The sequence below is a fragment of the Brassica napus genome, chromosome A7 (genome assembly GCF_020379485.1).
Source record: "Brassica napus cultivar Da-Ae chromosome A7, Da-Ae, whole genome shotgun sequence".
Taxonomy (NCBI): Eukaryota; Viridiplantae; Streptophyta; class Magnoliopsida; order Brassicales; family Brassicaceae; genus Brassica; species Brassica napus.
The window spans coordinates 25375067-25393669 of record NC_063440.1 but is presented as its reverse complement, the minus strand read 5'-3'; the positions used below and the strand labels follow the sequence as shown (position 1 = coordinate 25393669).

The 18603-nt window shown below is 39.8% G+C and overlaps 3 protein-coding genes across 6 annotated transcripts; 1 reads left to right on the top strand and 2 right to left on the bottom strand.

Moving 5' to 3' along the window:
* Positions 1 to 293: 293 nt before the first annotated feature.
* LOC106357225 lies at positions 294 to 4983 on the top strand. Its single transcript, XM_022689183.2, has 2 exons — positions 294 to 998; positions 4518 to 4983. Exon 1 carries the CDS (start codon positions 599 to 601, stop codon positions 992 to 994), a length of 396 nt encoding a protein of 131 aa, XP_022544904.1. The 5' UTR covers positions 294 to 598; the 3' UTR covers positions 995 to 998; positions 4518 to 4983.
* On the bottom strand, positions 4956 to 9380 carry LOC106354235 (casein kinase 1-like protein 2). Of its 3 annotated transcripts, none has more exons than XM_013794124.3 (15): positions 9200 to 9372; positions 9026 to 9126; positions 8906 to 8946; positions 7972 to 8041; positions 7731 to 7879; positions 7542 to 7637; positions 7397 to 7464; positions 6757 to 6818; positions 6613 to 6676; positions 6441 to 6525; positions 6238 to 6364; positions 6040 to 6122; positions 5899 to 5962; positions 5651 to 5787; positions 4956 to 5565 (listed from the first exon to the last, which is right to left on the bottom strand). In XM_013794124.3, the coding sequence occupies exons 2-15, from the start codon at positions 9099 to 9101 to the stop codon at positions 5290 to 5292; spliced, it is 1398 nt and encodes a 465-aa protein (XP_013649578.1). In that variant the 5' UTR covers positions 9102 to 9126; positions 9200 to 9372; the 3' UTR covers positions 4956 to 5289. The 3 variants fall into 3 exon arrangements, with proteins under 3 accessions (XP_013649578.1, XP_013649577.1, XP_013649576.1); XM_013794123.3 differs by having other exon boundaries at positions 9026 to 9133; positions 9200 to 9359; XM_013794122.3 differs by having other exon boundaries at positions 9026 to 9380.
* Positions 9381 to 10028: 648 nt separating this feature from the next.
* LOC106354234 (probable phospholipid-transporting ATPase 5) lies at positions 10029 to 15814 on the bottom strand. 2 transcript variants are annotated; one of them, XM_013794119.3, is made up of 9 exons: positions 15475 to 15814; positions 13008 to 14889; positions 12819 to 12929; positions 12455 to 12731; positions 12288 to 12376; positions 12119 to 12206; positions 11603 to 12037; positions 11329 to 11520; positions 10029 to 11051 (listed from the first exon to the last, which is right to left on the bottom strand). In XM_013794119.3, exons 2-9 carry the CDS (start codon positions 14807 to 14809, stop codon positions 10365 to 10367), a joined length of 3681 nt encoding a protein of 1226 aa, XP_013649573.1. In that variant the 5' UTR covers positions 14810 to 14889; positions 15475 to 15814; the 3' UTR covers positions 10029 to 10364. The 2 variants fall into 2 exon arrangements, with proteins under 2 accessions (XP_013649573.1, XP_013649574.1); XM_013794120.3 differs by lacking the exon at positions 15475 to 15814 and adding an exon at positions 15217 to 15400.
* Between the last annotated feature and the right edge of the window lie 2789 nt (positions 15815 to 18603).

Sequence of the window (18603 nt, the reverse complement as noted above, 5' to 3'; positions counted from 1 at the left end):
AAATCATTAGACTAATGAGCTTGCACAACTGTTTTTGTTTTTGTTTTGCATTTGGTCTATTGACCTTATGATGTTTTGCTCTCTTTCTTGTGAAATATGCAAATCAAATTCTTGTTTAAATTTTGTTGATTTAGTTTGGCCAAAGTAAATTACAAATTATATTAACTGTTTGGAAATGGTACGAGCCCCAAAAACTCTCTTGAACTCATAAAGTAAGAAGCAGAGGCCATGTGTTAATGCAAAAGGACATGAGATCTTACAAAATTTTCTTAGGAAGAATAAAACATACGAGGTAATCTAGTAATTAATTTCTAATAAAGTTAAATTAGTAAACGACAAAAACTTATCTCATCTAACCAATGACCAGGAACCTTCGTTCACAGATGTTGAGGTTGTAAACTGTAATCACTAGACAACAAATGAATTTAATTATACTTTATGTTCTATATAATACATATTTGCCAAAAATGTTAAAAAGTTTACAAGAGACAAAAAGCAGAAGAGAAAGAGGTTGGTGATAGAAGCCAAAATCAACTCTCCTTTTCTTTCTTCCTAAAAGCAGCAGATACAGTTTCTTGAGCTTGTTGCAAGTGAAGAGATGTTCAGATCCAAGTCATGCAGAGAAGAGATCACAGGAAGAAGAAGCAGCATCACCAACAAGTACCATTGCTTAACTAGTAATGGAGAAGCAGCACCAAGTCCAACAAACCAGCTGCCACCAGTGATGATGAGATCTTACAGCGCATCAACTTATAGTCCATACAAGAATCCAACGACGGTGAGAGACAGAGACAGTCCCAACAGTAAATCGAAGAGAAGAACTAGTAAGGCGAAGAAAGGGTACAAGGGTTTGTGTGAGGCAGAGATTCAGAGGAAAAAGAGAGTGGCTGGTTATAATGTGTATGGTGTTGAAGGGAAAGTGAAGGGGTCTATGAAAAAGAGCTTCAAATGGTTCAAGGAGACTTGTTCAAATGCTGTCTATGGTTTGTGGTGATAAGGTAAAAGATATGCAGCACAAGGAAAAGAGTAGTAATCACGTACGATATCTGATTTCAGAAACTTATCTTAATCACGCAATAATCATGTTTAAATAAGAGCGAGAGACACAAGGTTATTAGCAACCTCAGTACGGACAGGCCCAAGACTCTGAATGAAGCTATCTTCAAGCCCAAGCCCATTCCGATTATGACTGTGCCAAGTCATCAATCCTCTCCAACGGTTATATTGAGCAACGACAAAGACATCAACATAAGAAGAGAAGAGAAGAGAAGAGGAAAGGAGATTGTGACATCATGTACGGAACCGTGTGGTCCTGAGTTACAGAACTCATTCTCAGCCCTTGGATCACTAGGAGAAGAAGGATGATGACAAGTGTTACAGAAGCTAGGGTTTTCACAGAAGTTTATGTGTCTATTTAAGCATGTTTATGAACAATGTAGAACGGCAAGAATTGAGAAATAATAAAAGTTATATTTTCATCTCTGTTCTTCAATCTTTCATGGTATCAGAGCCAGGTTTCTTCAACGTATTTGTCTCATTTCAGAAGCTTGTTGAGAATCAGTTGTCAACCAAGATAGGAGTGTTTCAGTGTGATGGAGGCGGAGAGTTCATCAGCAACAAGTTTCTGGCCCACTTGAAGGAGAATGGAATTCAACAGTTCATATCATGTCCGCATACTCCGCAACAGAACGGTATGGCTGAACGAAAGCACCGACACATAACAGAGCTGGGATTGGCAATGATCTTTCAGAGCAGAGCGCCTCAAAGATACTGGGTCGAAGCATTTTACACGGCTAACTTCTTAAGCAATCTGTTGCCATCATCAGCTCTGCAAGACAAGAGAAGTCCGTTTGAGTTGCTACACGGAAAAGCTCCAGACTACTCTGCATTGAGAACGTTTGGATGCTCCTGTTATCCTATGCTGAGAGAATACGCTGCTACGAAGTTTGATCCACGATCTCTTCACTGTGTTTTTCTCGGATACAATGATAAGTACAAAGGATATCGATGTCTTTATCCACCAACAGGACGGGTATACATTTCAAGACACGTTCTGTTTGATGAAGAGAGCTTCCCCTTTGGTTCAGTGTATCAAAATCTTCACTCTCAAGCAACCACACCTTCTCTGGCAGCTTGGCAAAGAAGTTTTATGAAGGAAAGTTCAGCTCAAGTTGAGACAAGGACAAGCGTTTCGCCACCAGTGCTGACGTCAACGGTTCAGATAGCTAAGACTCCGGTGTCATCTCAACCACCTCTGTTCTCTCAAGATGACTTCCCACCTCTATCAAGAAACGTGGTGTCGTCGCAAATCACAGGAACAAATGAGACTTCAACTAGCCAGGCTGTGCCAAGATCATCGGAGAACAGTAACAATCAAAGACACACTGAGAGGGCTACGACCATCAGTAACACTGCTCCAATCTCGACTTCTCAACATTCAATGGTGACACGGTCCAAAGATGGAATAAGGAAGCCCAATCCTAAATATGCGTTGCTTGCTTACAGATCAACTGATCCACTCCCTACAACTGTGACAGCTGCTCTTCAAGATCCGAACTGGAACAACGCAATGGGAGAAGAGATTGAAAATTGCACCATCACAAAGACATGGTCTCTAGTTCCTAAAACTCCAGGGATGCATGTTTTGGGAAATCAATGGATATACAGATACAAGCTCAACGCAGACGGAACTGTCAAAAGTCACAGAGCTCGACTGGTGGCTCATGGTAACAAACAAGAAGAGGGAATAGACTATCTCGAGACATACAGTCCAGTAGTCAGGACAGCCACAGTCAGAACAGTTCTTCATCTCGCGACAATTATGAAATGGGAAGTGAAGCAAATGGATGTTAAGAACGCCTTCCTGCACGGTGATCTTCTGGAAACAGTGTATATGAAACAGCCAGCGGGGTTTGTTGATAAGACGAAGCCTGATCACGTGTGCCATCTTCACAAATCTCTCTACGGTTTGAAACAATCTCCCAGAGCCTGGTTCAACAAGTTTAGTGACTTCTTGATTGAATTTGGGTTTGTCTGCAGCATCAAGGATCCATCTCTCTTCATATACAACAAAGATGGTAACATCATCATGTTATTACTCTATGTGGATGATATGGCGATTACAGGTAACAATTCTGCAACATTGATCAAGCTCCTTGAGGAATTAAACTCAAAATTCCGGATGAAGGATCTGGGGAAGCTACACTATTTTCTCGGAATTCAAGCAACATTCCATGATAAAGGATTGTTTCTGTCTCAAGAGCAGTATGCAGTAGATCTGTTAGGAGTTGCTGGAATGGAAAACTGCTCTCCAAGCAACACTCCTCTGCCGCTTCAACTCAACAATGCTCCAGATCAAGACAAAATCTTCTACAACCCCCAATTCTTCAGGAAGCTGGCAGGAAAACTTCAGTATCTAACCCTCACCAGGCCTGATATACAGTTTGCGGTTAACTATGTGTGTCAAAAGATGCAGGCTCCGTCTGTTGCTGACTTCAACAATATAAAGAGAATCTTGCGCTATGTTAAAGGTACGATCTCTATGGGGATTTCGTTTGTCCAAGACTCTGACTGCACTCTTAGGGCCTACAGTGACAGTGATTGGGCTGGTTGTCGAGCAACAAGAAGATCTACTGGAGGGTTCTGCACGTTTCTGGGACAAAACCTCATTTCCTGGTCTTCCAAGAAGCAACCCACGGTGTCCAAGAGCTCTACGGAAGCAGAGTATAGATCTTTGTCTGAGACAGCATCGGAAGTGGCTTGGCTGAGCATTCTACTCAGGGAGTTGGGTATTTCACTTCCGGTTACACCTCAATTGTTTGGAGATAACCTCTCATCGATCTATCTCACGGCAAATCCCGCCTTTCACAAACGGACTAAACATTTTGAAACTGATTATCATTATGTTCGAGAGAGAGTAGCTCTCGGATCTTTGGTCGTCAAACACATTCCGGCTCAGCTACAACTTGCTGATATCTTCACCAAATCACTCCCAACTGCTTCATTCTGTCGACTCCGATTCAAACTTGGCGTTGACGTGCCTCCCACGCCTAGTTTGAGAGGGGGTATTAGCAACCTCAGTACGGACAGGCCCAAGACTCTGAATGAAGCTATCTTCAAGCCCAAGCCCATTCCGATTATGACTGTGCCAAGTCATCAATCCTCTCCAACGGTTATATTGAGCAACGACAAAGACATCAACATAAGAAGAGAAGAGAAGAGAAGAGGAAAGGAGATTGTGACATCATGTACGGAACCGTGTGGTCCTGAGTTACAGAACTCATTCTCAGCCCTTGGATCACTAGGAGAAGAAGGATGATGACAAGTGTTACAGAAGCTAGGGTTTTCACAGAAGTTTATGTGTCTATTTAAGCATGTTTATGAACAATGTAGAACGGCAAGAATTGAGAAATAATAAAAGTTATATTTTCATCTCTGTTCTTCAATCTTTCAAAGGTAACCAAGTGGTACGTTCATTGTTTAATAAAATCTCTGTGTTGTCTTTTTCTTTTCATCAGGTCTTACCTCTTTCATGATTCAACTACAAATTCTTCTCAACTTCTCTTCTATTGTCTCTTTCTCCTCGTTTCTCAGCCAAATATTGATGTTCGTAACTGGATGTTATGGTTGTTTGTAACGATAAAATACTTAGGCTGAATCATGTAGGCCATGATAAATTGGTAGTTACCATGATTTAAGGATTTTAATTGCATTCACAATGTAACATGCAACTCTCAGGCCCTCTCAGGATGGAACTTGACAAGACATAAGAAAATTCTGTAAGGGAAAACAGTACAATTATTGCTTACGTACATCTTTCACTATTTACCCACAGAATGACCATTTACCCTCACAATATGATGTCACACGAGAAGACGAAAATATAAGAAAAACCCCTTCTTTCTTTTGCGCCTTTTTTTGCGACGACACTTCAAATCTCTTTGAGACACAAAAAATAATTTTAACTTTGCAATACCAAACGACACAAATACAAACAGACATTAAGAAATAACAAATGAGGACTTAAGAGTGTTTCAAGTCTTTAGTCTCCTTGATCTCATCCTCTTTGAGTTTGTGTTTCTCTGGAATCACTTCTTCAGAGTCTTTCTTTATCTTTGTTATTTGAGAGTGCTTACATGCAGCACAAGTAAAGTCTCTCTCCCTGTAAACACAAATGCACGTAATACATGGGGAGAGAGCCTAACAAAGGTTTTCTTTTGTCTTTTAATTTACACTCTGTCCCGGAGGAGTTCAACGATCATTCACTGGTTCAGTGATCCCCAGCAGAGACTAAAAATGCAGACTCTCGATCCCTTTAAGGTTGGACTCATAGTTCTTCATGACTGAAGTATTTCCCCTTGAGGGAGATGATAGCTTATTGTTATCAGATGAGACGATAGGTGAGCTTCGACCACCATGGATCTTTGGGTTGGAGCTTGATCCAGCTTCAATGTTTTGAGGTTTTGATGGCTCAGAATCAGTTCCAGGAACTGCAGGCTCGCGACTACTGGAGACAGTAGCACGTCTTGATGATCCAGTTGCGCGGAGAAAGCTAGAGCTTGATAACTGTCACAAGCAAAACAATTCAGTTACCATTTATACAACGAATCAAATGGATACCTCTAAACCTGGAGAAACTTTATGTACTCACCACTACATCTTTAGATATTGCAGGATCACTTGAAACTGGTGCCTTTTGTTTAGCTGAGCTTCCTGAGTTAAAAATATGTCCAGAACTTCGTCTAGGGTTTCCTAATAACCAACCAGAAGGTCTAACTTCCTCGCCACCTGCAATTGAACCAAAGAACATATCAAATGGATAGAAGCCATGTCCCTGTAGTGAAATGCCTTATCATACATGGAAAGAAACTAATGAAAAATCAAGACAGGTGGAACAACCTGATGGTCTCTCAGCACTAGCGATAGCAGGGGGTAAGCCAGAGCTTGGACCAACTCCAGCGCCCTGAAAGAAAGCTATGTTCATCAGCACAAATGAAGTAGAAAGATGAAATATGAAAAAGAAAAAGCCATGACTCTTACGTGAGGACGGGGAGGCGGAGTTGAAATCTGTGATTGCTGATACTTCAGGATCGTCCAATCAAATACATAATCAAACTGGAAGCCTAAAATGTGAGCAGAGGATAACGCATATATAAATCAACATGTTCTTGATTGGTTCAAGTTACATTTACTTCATCAGACTAGAATTAACAAAAGTGATGATGGATGGGACCAGACCTTCGCGAATAAACAGGTCACGGAAAAGACGTTTCAGGTAGGCATAGTCTGGCTTGTCGTCGAATCTCAGGGAACGGCAATAATGAAAGTAAGAAGCGAATTCAGATGGATATCCACGGCACAAAGACTAAAATAAGAAAAGAATATTAAAGAAGCATTAGACCACAAGTATGACCAACACATGTAATGGGTGATAATGATACCTCAATAGATGTCGATACTTTCTTTTCACTGATTCTCTCATACTTTTGCTTCTTATTGCCAGCTTTCAGTCCTTGCCAAGGAAGACTGCATTTAATTGGGTAAGTAAGTTAAAGACAGTCCTTTAACAACCAACGGAAACATGCCAACGTTGAAGGTAGGAGCGCTTCTTACCTTCCTTTTAAGAAGTACATGAGAACAAATCCAAGTGACTCCAAATCATCTCTACGACTTTGTTCTGTGATATAAACGACCATTTCTATTCAGAACTACGTTTTTAAATAATAAGAAAGTTGGAAACTAAAGGAGCTGGTGTACCTATGCCAAGGTGAGTGTTCATGCTGGCATATCTGGCCGTTCCAGTCAAGTTTTTATTTTCCCTGCGATACTCAAAAATTAAGATTGTAGTTGCTAAGCTGATACATCAGATACTGCAATCATCGAAAGTGTTACTACTTCGTAGCTTTGCAACAAATGATTATCTCATATACTAATGCAGCTTCACAAAAACTGAAAAATTATACTAAATATTCCGAGAATGAGGCTATACAAAATACTAAAACGGCAGTGGGACCTATGACCTTATACCAATTATCAAATGAAAGAAACCTACAAATCTTTTGTCTTGTCTATAAACATTCATGCCCACTGAAACAAGAATGAAGCAGCCATAATACTCAAAACCAAGGAAAAGTACTAGGCCCATTTTCTAGATAGCAGCAACAGTAAAGTACATCCAGACAGAAAAAACTTAAATAACCAAACTGCAGTTCCTATTGTAAGCATATACGAAGATTCCACCCTTTCACAGTGATGTATAACACAGAAGAACCTTAAGTCAGAGAACACAGTCTAGTAGAAAATTAAAGCAAACTCTCGCGCTAGCTCAAATCATTATTTTTGTAATCCAGTAACAAAAGCACATTCTCGACAAGGAAAATCACAGGCTGTGGCCAACCTGTACGGAATATGCTGATTATTTGAGTCTCGATACTTCTTTGCCAGACCAAAGTCGATGACATATACCTGTATTCGGCCAACACTTCGTTTAGCAGATAGTTAAGAAGAGTAAAAAGCGTACAAACAACCCAATTCATCGCTACCTGATTTGCGCGCCTTCCTAGACCCATCAGAAAGTTGTCAGGCTTGATGTCCCGGTGTAGAAATGACTTCTGATGAACAAATTCAATGCGATTGATCTGACAAGAGGAACCAAAAAGAGATCCTAATTATTTTGGCAATATCCCTATTTAAAATAGGAAAGTGTTTTCAGGCAACACAAGGTATCCTACCATTTGATCTGCAAGCATTAGTACAGTCTTAAGTGAGAGTTTCCTACTACAGAAGTTGAATAGATCTTCAAGGCTAGGCCCCAACAAGTCTATCACAAGGACGTTATAGTCCCCTTCAGTGCCATACCATTTAACGTTTGGAACGCCGGCTAGAATAAAGGAAAGGAAAGCAACGTCTCTGGATAAGAAAGCAGAAATCACAAACTGCAAATGTAAACAAGTTACAAAACTAGATCCTTACTTCCTCCTTGTAATACTTTATACAATTTTGATTCATACAGCAACTGAGGATGCTTAGTTTTCACATTTTCCTGAAAGAAGAAAAACGGATGCAGTCAAAACATATGCAGCAAACACAACAACACTTAAACTAAGATAAATCTGTCACATTTTCATCACAAAAAAAGAAATATGAAAACAAACGTCAAAATTGATTGAACATCATTAACAGTCAGAACCAGTACAAACAAACAGGTAACAGAAAAAAAAGAAGAAAAAAGAAGCATATTGACAACAGACAAGCAACGTTGAATAATAATATGAGTAGCTGTCAGCCCTATAATTCTCCATCTTTAGGCCACACAACACAACAAACATCTCAAAAATTTCAACATGTAGTAGGGCCCACCCAGTTGCAGGTAATGTTGTCGTTCACACTAAGAGCCTATTCAGCATTAATTACAATATCTTCCCAAGAATCAATAATACTAACTCTCAGTTCTTATAAAAGAAGAAGTCAGGTTGAATCCAGAATCAAAGCTAGAAATAAACTTATCACCACCAAAGCGCTGAAAATCAAAATGAAGGAAAGGAAGAAACTCATCTAAATTACTAGACTGCAGAATACAAAAAGCAGTAACTGCCTTATAGCTGCGTATAAGCCTATGAAACATTATTATATCCATTTCCGTCTAAACACAGTGTAGACCTATGTCTTTCGATTGTAAACAACCTCTTAAACAGGTAAAGAAGAAGAAGCTACAAGCCAAGAAAGGCCAAGCAATAACATAAGACCTTTGCACACACATATGCCACCAAAAATCACAGCTTTTCATTCCACGTTCAGAGAAAGTTCAATTCTTTATGTAATAATAGATCTCACATTCCCAAAACTAGCTTCTCCCTACTTCATTAGACATTGGAAATGCTTTTAATTTGTAAAAACGAAAACTTACAAGTTTAATGGCAACTTCTTCATTCGTCTGTATATTCGTACCTAAACAAACGCCATATCCAATTCAAATCATTTTTAAACAGTAATCTCTGCTCAACGAGAAAAGCGATTTAGAGCATACCAAGATAGATCTCTCCGAAGGATCCACTACCGATCTTCCTCCCGAGCCGAAACTTGTTTCCGACTCTCGGCTCCATCTAAATCAAAAAGCTGATAAAACCCCTAAAACCTAACAGAATCCCCAATTAACTACAGATTGAAGCAGAGTAGCTGAGGAGTGCGATGAGATAGTTACAGTAGCAGGAGAAAAAAGATTAAATCAAAAGGGATTGAAGTTAGGAGTAGGGGTGGATTCCGATTGACTTCCGGCGAAAGAGCGGCGACATCTCTCTCTCTCTCCACGCGGCGAAATGATAATATCCCAAAAGGGAAGGGGATAGACTCACAGATGGTTAAGCACTTTAAAAGCAAATCAACGCCCCTACTATTATCGTGGAGTTGTTTGATATACTTTCTATTGGGCCCGGGGCAGGCCCATATTGTGTGTATATATCGGCCCATGGTAACGTGAATTATTGTATTCGCCAACCAACCACTCTCTCACTTCTCTAACCAGTATCAAACACCCAACAATTCTTTACCCTAAAATAAGCCAGATTGATTGATGGATGGGTTAGGCATAAGCTGATAAGCAGTTGTACATGAACGAACCAAACCGAAACGAACCAAAAACCATGGATTTGTACAGCGGTATTTCAAGTTTTGGTAATGATTTGAACCAAATCTGAACTCGAACGCTGAAAATGGAAAGACGGAACTTCAGTATCCAAATTAGTATTCGAAATAATATTTGAGCATAGGTAACTAATTTCATGTATCACATTTGTAAAATAATTCAAAATATTATTAATTGAACTTTAAATGAATTCCGATATTAGATGGATCTTAGAGAAAAATTACAAGATCTATTCGAAGAAATATTACAAGATCTATTCGAAGAAATATTGTTAACCGAACCCGATTCAAACACATAAAATTTGAATGAGATCTATGAACTCAACACAAACTCAAACAGATATTCAAATGTCCAGATCTAAATCTAGAATGAGTACAAGAGATATCAATTACTGTTAAGCAACCATTATATATTAATATTGTACATAGAATTCATAATATGCACCAATTAAATGATTAGAGATAGGAGCAGAAGAGGCACAAAGTAAGATGCTTTGTTAAAGTTTTTGCATTCTGTCCTAACTCCTAAGTATAAACAAATCCTAAGTATATAGTATACAAAAGAAACAAAGCATGTTAATAAAAAAAATGAGAAGCCAACAAAATAATAGAAAAAAAAACATCAGCTACTACTCTTTACAGACTGATCTCACTCTAAGACCTCTCCAAAACTCTCAAGGCATCAGAGAATTGGGGACCTGTAAGAAAAAACAAACCTATACGTGCTACAATGATCTAGGTGACATTGCATCTTGAGCTGAAAAATGCGAGAGATTCGACTGTTTCTTGTTCAGTTTCGACCTTAGATGCCTGATCTTTGCGTCAACTCTAGCTGTGAACCCAATCTTGGTCTTCTCTCTCGCTTTACTACCCTCTCTGGTCCACATCCTCGCGTCCTCAACATCTCTTTTGTAGTATTTAATCTCTTGTATGATATGATGATCCAACGGATTCAAGAACCTCTGGAAAGCAATGTGAGTCACGTAAGGAAGAACCGCAGCCACCGTGACCAGCAACGTAGCCATCCAGTAGATAGGAGCAGGACCAAGAATCTCATCGAGGATACTGTAAATGTTTCCGGAGAGGCTTGGGCGCATCATCCCGAAGAGAGCTAGGAAGAGGTACCACAAACCGATGCTTCCCCATATAAAAACGTGTTGGATCCAAGTGAAATGGGACATGGTTAACGCGATTTGGACATTGACTGCCCATATAATGCAAGTGAACATTGTTGTGCCGACAGCGTCCATGTCAGCTGTTTGGCCGCCTTCTCTGAAGGCTTGAGAGTAGATGATTCCTATGTTGAGGAAGAATATGACTAGCGATGAGTAGACGCCGTTGCACATCCATCCAAGGATTCTTGACCAATCAAAGAAGAGGTTCTTTGTGCCTTGTTGGTATAAAGCAGGAAACTACACAAAGCACAAACAAGAGAAGGTCATCAGCAGAGATTCAAAATAGCTTAATGATATATTTAGGAATATTATAAATATTCTAACTATTTAATATTTTATTTATTATTAGGATAATTACTTTTAATTGTTTTTGTGTGTTTTATAGTTTTCTTATATATAGACTTTCCACCAAGAAAAGTTTTTCAAACTTTGGTTTCCGGATATTCTTTGAATCAAAGTTCTATCTCTACAAGCTTCCGGTACATCACTTTACTTCATGATTATTAAAGCTTACTTGTAAGCAGATCTCGGAGGAAACATCCTGTTCAAAGACTCCAAGGGCAATCACTGGCAATGAGGTAAGGACAACATTGAAGAGCAGTAGGTAATAGTCGTTGTACACCGATTGTCCGGAGAATCCAGTGAAGGCTTCAAAGTAGAAGAGAGTGAGACCAAATGCTATGTTCTTGTAGAAGAAATAGCATATCTGGATGTTAAAACAGCTTAACGTTAGTAACAAACTACAAGGTAAAAAGTAATCATGATGGCACACAAGAACTAGTTAATACCATTTGAGCTATTCTTTTGTAGCACCAGTGTCCATGGACGACGAGTAATCGTTCCAAGAACCGAAACTGCGCAATGGAAAAGTCACTAGCCATAACAGCCTGCATGCCTTCAACTCCACTAATCCCTACACCAATGTCAGCTTCTTGAATCATCCCAACATCGTTTGCTCCATCGCCTATTGCTAATGTGGTTCTTCCGGTTCCTTCTTTAACCAGCCTTGTTACCAAAGCCTTTTGCTTGGGAGACACGCGACAGCAGATGACTGATGCACAGTCAACTGCCAAAGCCAAGAACTGATACTTCATGTCATCCTCCAATGCGTAAGTTAGTGTTTTCCCGTCAATGATCAAAGCAAACGCAGCATGCGGATCCGTCTCTAGCTTCACCATTTGTACAGCTTTAGTGAGTTGGTTCAAAATGTTCTCTTTGACAGCCTGCCACACAATCATTAGATACAAAGTTAGCTTCAAAGGTTATCATTGAATGTTTTAGCAGTTGGCATCATCAGTACATACCCTTTTAGAATCTTGAGATCCTCCACCTGAATTTATTGATGTTATGCAGATCTGTCTCATGCCTTGCCTAAGTAAACTACACGCAAATCTGCAGTTCATAAAGGTTTCATTTGTTTATAGAACTCAATAGATAAAAACATATAACAGATCTCATTTCTAGTTTTCTAACCCAATGTTGATTGCTGTTTCCATCTTGTCCCCAGTTAGAACCCATAGCTTGAGACCAGCTTGAGCAAGTTTATCTATGCATTGAGGAACCTAACTCAAAAAAAAAAATATTAATTCACATAAGCAAGATAATAATATGTTTAAGTGTTTCTGTTTGATAATACATACCCCTTTCTGGAGTTTATCCTCCACAGCAGTAGCACCTACAAGTATAAGCTCTTTTTCAATCATATCCGATCCCTTCTCAAGCATCTCATCTCTATCAGATCCTATTGAAGTTTTGGCTTTAAGAAACTCAGAGTTCCAAGCTGTGTATTCCTCCTCATCAAGCTTTCTGTAAGCAAGTGCGAGTGTACGTAGCCCAGCTTCTCCATACTCAGTTAAATGTCTAGTGGTTGATCCCAAGTATGTCTTCCCATTCTTTGCCAATCTATCAAAGATAATGCTGCAAAAAAAAACAGGAGACAAAAACTTGATAACAGTGAAGAGACAAGAACAGAATGTTAATATAACCTTCTTGATGTTTGCTAACCTGTCGGCTCCTTTGCATAGTAGAAGAATCTGCCCTTCCTCATCCCTTACAATCACTGACATTCTCTTTCTTTTGCTTGTGAATTCCAACAGATTCAGAACTTTATACTCCCTGCATTGTGTCTGGTACTTAGTAGAGCTATAATGATAATCAAAAGAGTCAAAGATGAAGCATCTCTACAACACTCACCTTTTGATGATTTGCCCTGAAGAAGAGAACCTCTCACGAACAAACACGCTTGACTGAGTCCTTTTACAAAACTCAAAACCAAACTCTCTAGCAGCAGCAAGAAAAGAAGCCTCATCAGGCGACTCTGCTTCATAAGTGTACTTACCACTCTCCTCGTCCAGCTCAGGAATCGCCGTGTGACAAATAGCTAATATCCGAAAGAACTGCAAGATATCATTTGGCTGCGACTCCCTTAACCAGTTCCCATTCATGAGCCTGTTATCCTCAAAACCAAACCCCTTTATAGGAACTCTAGGATTGTCATCATTATCCCCTCCACTTTCCACCTCTATCTCACGCGTGCCGCTACTGTCACACGTACCATACACTCTAGTACTTGTTACCATCTCTCCATGTTCTTCACGATCAACAGCCATCTGCTTAGCAGCAGCTAGCTCCACTTCGCTTGAACGAACACCATAAGAAGCACCAGCGATGGAGCATTTCAAGAAATCCATCTGGTTACACGTCAACGTCCCCGTCTTATCAGAGAGTATAGTATGCACCTGACCAAGCTCTTCGTTTAGATTCGAAGTCCGCGCTTGCGCGGGGACGCCACCCTCATCATCGTACATGCGCAAGTCTTGATTAATAAAACTTGCTTGCCAGACTTTGACAACTTCTATAGAGACATAAAGAGAGATTGGAATCAAGTATCCGTAAAGCAACAGAGCGGTGATGAGATGGACCACACCAGCGTAGACTGGACTTATAGGGTTGGTTAGATCCTCGGGGGCGTCAGGTCGCAAGTACCACATCTTCGGCATGTGGAACTCTGTCTCCCAAGCGAAGCCTGATGAGCTGATGCAAGAGATCAAGATGAGTAGGACTAGAAGCGTGTAGATGATGTAGTCCATTGTCCTTTCGATTCTGCTTCTCTTTGAAGGTGACTTCGTTGAGTTTTGCATAACTTTAGTGTCGTGACCTGTGAAGACCACCACTCCGTAGACGTAAGCTGTGTTCCTAAGCTTTGAGTCTCTTAACAGAACCTGACTTGGATCCAAAGGAAATGTTTGACGCTGATACTCAAGATTCCCAACGAAGGTGTAGAGACTTGGGTTTGGATCTTCACATCTTATAGTCCCCATGAAGTTTTTAAAAGACTCATCATCATCTAGTGGTAGTGTCACTTCCAAAGACCTCTTCACTTTCAAGTTCGTTTCACCATCTAAGTTCATAGTCTCAACATAACAAATCCCATCCTCGTAGCTAGACGACAGAAGAAGCAAATCAGCAGGGAAGAACTCGTCCTTCTCCACCTTCACAACGTCTCCAACTCTAACCTTCTTCCACTTTCTAGAACGAAATCCACCATCAGTTTTATGAACACACGTCTTCCTCGCGTTGATCTTCACGTCTTGGATGAACCTGCGCCAATCCTCCAGAGCCTCTTTCATCATGCTGAGCCCCACGACGAAGACTAAAGGAGCGATCATGCTCCATTTGTTGAAGGGGGAGAGAGGGAAGACGGAGAGGATGGCGGCTACCAGGAAGTAGAGGTTCGCCGCGCGGTGGAACTGTTCGTATAAGGATTTAGGGAAGAACGTTATGAGGTTGTATCTGGTGGTGGAGACGTAGTTGGAACGGTATCTAAGAGGCTTCTTCTTGTGCATGTGAGGCTGGTTACAGAACACTGTCCGGGTGAACCCTGGGCCTTGGAGTGGGTGTGGAGGGTCCTCGCCTTCGAGTGTGCTCGGTCTAAGGCATCCGAATGTATAGAGATTGCTTAGTCGTAGCTTTGATCTTATCCTACCTCGAGCCATTTCTCAAATCTTGTGTCTTTTTTTTAACTCAAGAAGCCAAGTTGATGATCTTCCTTAATGTTTCATCTTTTGGATCAAACCTGTAACAAGATAGATGAACCAAACCCATTATAAACAGTTTGTGAAAGAAACATAGTCTCCGAGATCAAACTAGAGAATTGGAAAAAGACAGAGAAATAGACTGAAACGACACAAGCACCTATAAACAGAAGTAGCTAGAATGTCGGAAGCTGTCACATATATTTTAATAAAAAAACATTATGAAATTTTTACTTCGATACAAATAAACTCAAAAATTGGTCAACAAACTCGAATCCAGATGAAAAACAATCTCTTTTGAAGTGTTCCTTGAATCGATAAAGTTTTAAAAATTTACAAATCGAAGGGAGAGTAGAAAAAAAACATACCAAACACCAATAGTTTCAATCACATTTGTCTTTTTAATACAAGAGAAGATAAGACTATTTTGAAATCCCAAAATTGAATCTTAAAATTCAGATAAACAAAGATAAAAAAGCAGGAGGTGATGAAGAACACGCAAAAGCAATTGACAGCGCTTGGACAAAGATCCCAATGACACAAGTCAAGCACAATAGAAAACCCAAAAAGACAGAAAATTTTCAGACAGGAGATTTGTAGGAGAAGTAGAGAATCAGGAGACAAACCAGGAATCTGTTGATAACATGAACAAAAACTAACATAAACCCATCTCAGTGGATAAAGCTTGATTCTTCTGCTAGAGTTTGTCGGCAATGGTAGATCAATAAGCTAAGAGCTCATAAAAAAAATGCAGCTTTTCTCTCTCCCTCTCTCTCTTCTTTCTTTCGTGTCTATGTAGCTGTCTTTTTCTTCTCTTGTGTTTTCTCAGGATATTCAGAAACTAGAGAAAGACAGATTTGATTTTTATGTCTGAATTTCAGTAGTTTGTTTTTTTTAATTAAAAGGACTGCAAATCTGAACTAGTGCAGGTACTTTAGGGTCTGCTTGTTCTTCTACGTCTTCTCTCTCTCTTTCAGCTATAATCTAATTAACTTTAATTTAAAACTATTTTCTAACATTAAATTAGTCTCATTAGTAGATACGTTATTATCAACAATACGTATGCAATTACAAATAAAAAAGGTAAGTTTAAAAAAAACTTGTGAGAGTTATGCAATTAAAGAAAAGAATCAATACAAAATCTGGGAATAATAGAATGAATTATGAGCCAACTGTGATTTATCTGATGAAAAAATAATGTTAATAAAACGCGTTCAAATAGAATTTAAGATTTTAAATATTACTTTGACTTGCGTCTAGAAGGCGTGATTGGTGAAGTTGTTAATTTTCTTGGAGAACAAGGGGTGTCACCGTGTCTCTCTGCCTTTTCGAATATCATGAAATATTTATGTAAATCTTGATTATATTCCTTTCATTTTATTAAATAATTATAAAGGCTCGACAGAAAAGGTTCCATTATAATATTTTTAATAATGTTGAGTATATTACATTACTTCAAATAAATAGAGTTAAATTCTAATTTCACTTTCATAGGTCAGCATTATCACATAAATAAATATATGAGTAGAATGGTTTTATCAAAAATAGATTATTATTTGTATGTTATTTCTACTGGAACTATCAAAATATTTTGATAATAACTATTTTCTTGGAAAGGTATATGGTTCAGAAAATTAGGAAACATGGTGGTCACTGGTCAGGTGGTGACGTTGCCTCACACAACCTTTCTTCTGCGTCGAAACCAAACTTTCAGGGAACAGTGTTGTTGGATAATCCCCATCGTTTTTCTCTTTCTTTTCTTTACCATCAGATCTTTTTTTTTTTTTTTTTTAATAGATATATTTAATTCAACCCGAAAACGGGAATTTTAGATCCAGTTACAAGCCCAAATTAAACAAAAGCTCCTAAGTCAATGTATTACAAACTACGTTCGCCCACCCACTAAACCCGGCACGTTCCGGTAGCATGATTTTAAAATTCTTAGGACCCGATTGATGTTCTCACCGAAAATGATGACCATGGAACCGTGAGGTTCTCCTCGTTACCTCGGATGCCGGGAACTTCCATGTCATTCCCGAAGTAGCTAGCTCTCGGGGATCTCTTTGGGCTCATAACTTTCACCAATGAGCGCGTAGACGAAAATAGAAGTAGGAATTAGAAGCTACACCAAGTGAAAAACGCTCCTAACTCGATGTGCAAGACTTCTATGACGCCAAAAGACGGACTTGGTCCAGTCGCAACTAAACGAAGCCGAAGACACTCCAAGACCTGCAAAAACAGTAGAGAAGCAACACCACCATGAGCTCAACAAACTCACGGCGCTGGGAAGTGCCGCCTCCACCGACCAAGCCACCGAAGGATGAGGAGACTCCGCTGACAAACAGAGACGCTCGAGACCCTCGAAGGTCGCCTCCTCCGAGAACCGGGTAGAGGTAAGTTCTTGACGCCTAAAGCAGCAACCTGTGGCAAGGATGAAGCTTGAACAAACACAAACAGGAGTGAGACCAAGCAGGAGCAAGTCGACACGCTCCGCTTGTCGACACCGAATAGACGGGAAGAGGGAGGAAGACTGAGAGGAAGGCCGCAACATCGCCTTGGAGATGCCATGGACGACGCCTCCAACACCGCTCCGGAGCAGCACTTCACGCAAGACCACCGCGTGCTTCGACACACGCCGACAACACGAGCTACAAACACCTTCGAGTAAACGGACCTCCGAAGCTCTCAAATCGCAAGTACTATAGATCCCGCTTGACCTAGACGCCCAGGAAAAGACAGAGAACCGACACCACACAACCATCGCTCGTCGAGACCAAGACAGACCGAAGACTGCAGAAGAAACCGACGGCGAGACTCCAACCCGTCTCCACGCGCTACTGGCCCTCCAAGGGGTTAAAGGAGCCCCTTGCACAGCCCTAAAAGCCGACTCCTCAGCCTGAGAATACACAGACCCCGCGCCGTTGCTCCAACCCTCGCAATCTACACCGGAGACGGAGCTCCTCACGTGCGAAGACGTCTTAAGCGAAACCCTTGGAACAGAGCAGCAAGCAAAGCAGAGCAAGTGAAGGTCACAAGAGAGAAGCAAAGAGAAAAAGGAGAGGATTAAGGAGAAGAGGAGGGCTCCCGACTTCGAACGGACGCTCACGCGCCGCCAAAAAGCCGGAGCCACAGAGATCTGGTTTTTTTTTTTTTCTCTTTTGTGTCGAGAGAGAAGAAGATAGATGAGAGAGAAAGCAACTGAATTTTCTTCTTCTTTGTTTTGTGCTTCTGTTTCTTCCCACCATCAGATCTTCATATGTAATTAATTATAAATGGACTCCATTTATTCATTTTAATCAGAGATCTTTTTGTAAATTATATTTTTCAAATATTTACCCTCAATTGTTTGATTAATGGATTAAATTATTTAAAATTATTTCATAGAAAACTTATTAGTGAAATCAAATTTAATCTGATATCTAAAGAATTGTATAAAAAATATACCCATTTAATAAAAAGCTATTATGATATTATTGAAAACCGCTTCTAGAAAGAAACATTTTACTACGAAGTTTAAGGTAAATCTCTTTAATTTTGTGATTGTGAATTAATTAGTGAGATTTTTTTGTTATATTAAATTAATTATTCATTTTATGTTGTCAATAAATTTTCCAGTCTTAATACTGATTTTCTTTTTACATCAGTATCTATCTTATTAAAACTCAAGTACAAAATTGGAGTGTTTGGAGACTTGAATAGGACTTTTAAAAATTTGGAGTGTTTGGTAACATGGATTGCAGTCTTTTAAAAAAAAA

Coding starts and splice junctions, on each gene's coding strand:
- LOC106357225 (XM_022689183.2), top strand. CDS start 599: ATGTTCAGATCCAAGTCATGCAGAGAAGAGATCACAGGAAGAAGAAGC.
- LOC106354235 (XM_013794122.3), bottom strand. CDS start 9,101: ATGGAGCCGAGAGTCGGAAACAAGTTTCGGCTCGGGAGGAAGATCGGT. Junction 7,638..7,730: donor TAATGCTTGCAGATCAAATG/GTAGGATACCTT, acceptor TCCTCTTGTCAG/ATCAATCGCATTGAATTTGT. Junction 5,566..5,650: donor CAATATCTAAAGATGTAGTG/GTGAGTACATAA, acceptor TGCTTGTGACAG/TTATCAAGCTCTAGCTTTCT.
- LOC106354234 (XM_013794119.3), bottom strand. CDS start 14,809: ATGGCTCGAGGTAGGATAAGATCAAAGCTACGACTAAGCAATCTCTAT. Junction 12,930..13,007: donor TCAGGGCAAATCATCAAAAG/GTGAGTGTTGTA, acceptor GACACAATGCAG/GGAGTATAAAGTTCTGAATC. Junction 11,521..11,602: donor ACAAAAGAATAGCTCAAATG/GTATTAACTAGT, acceptor TTTAACATCCAG/ATATGCTATTTCTTCTACAA.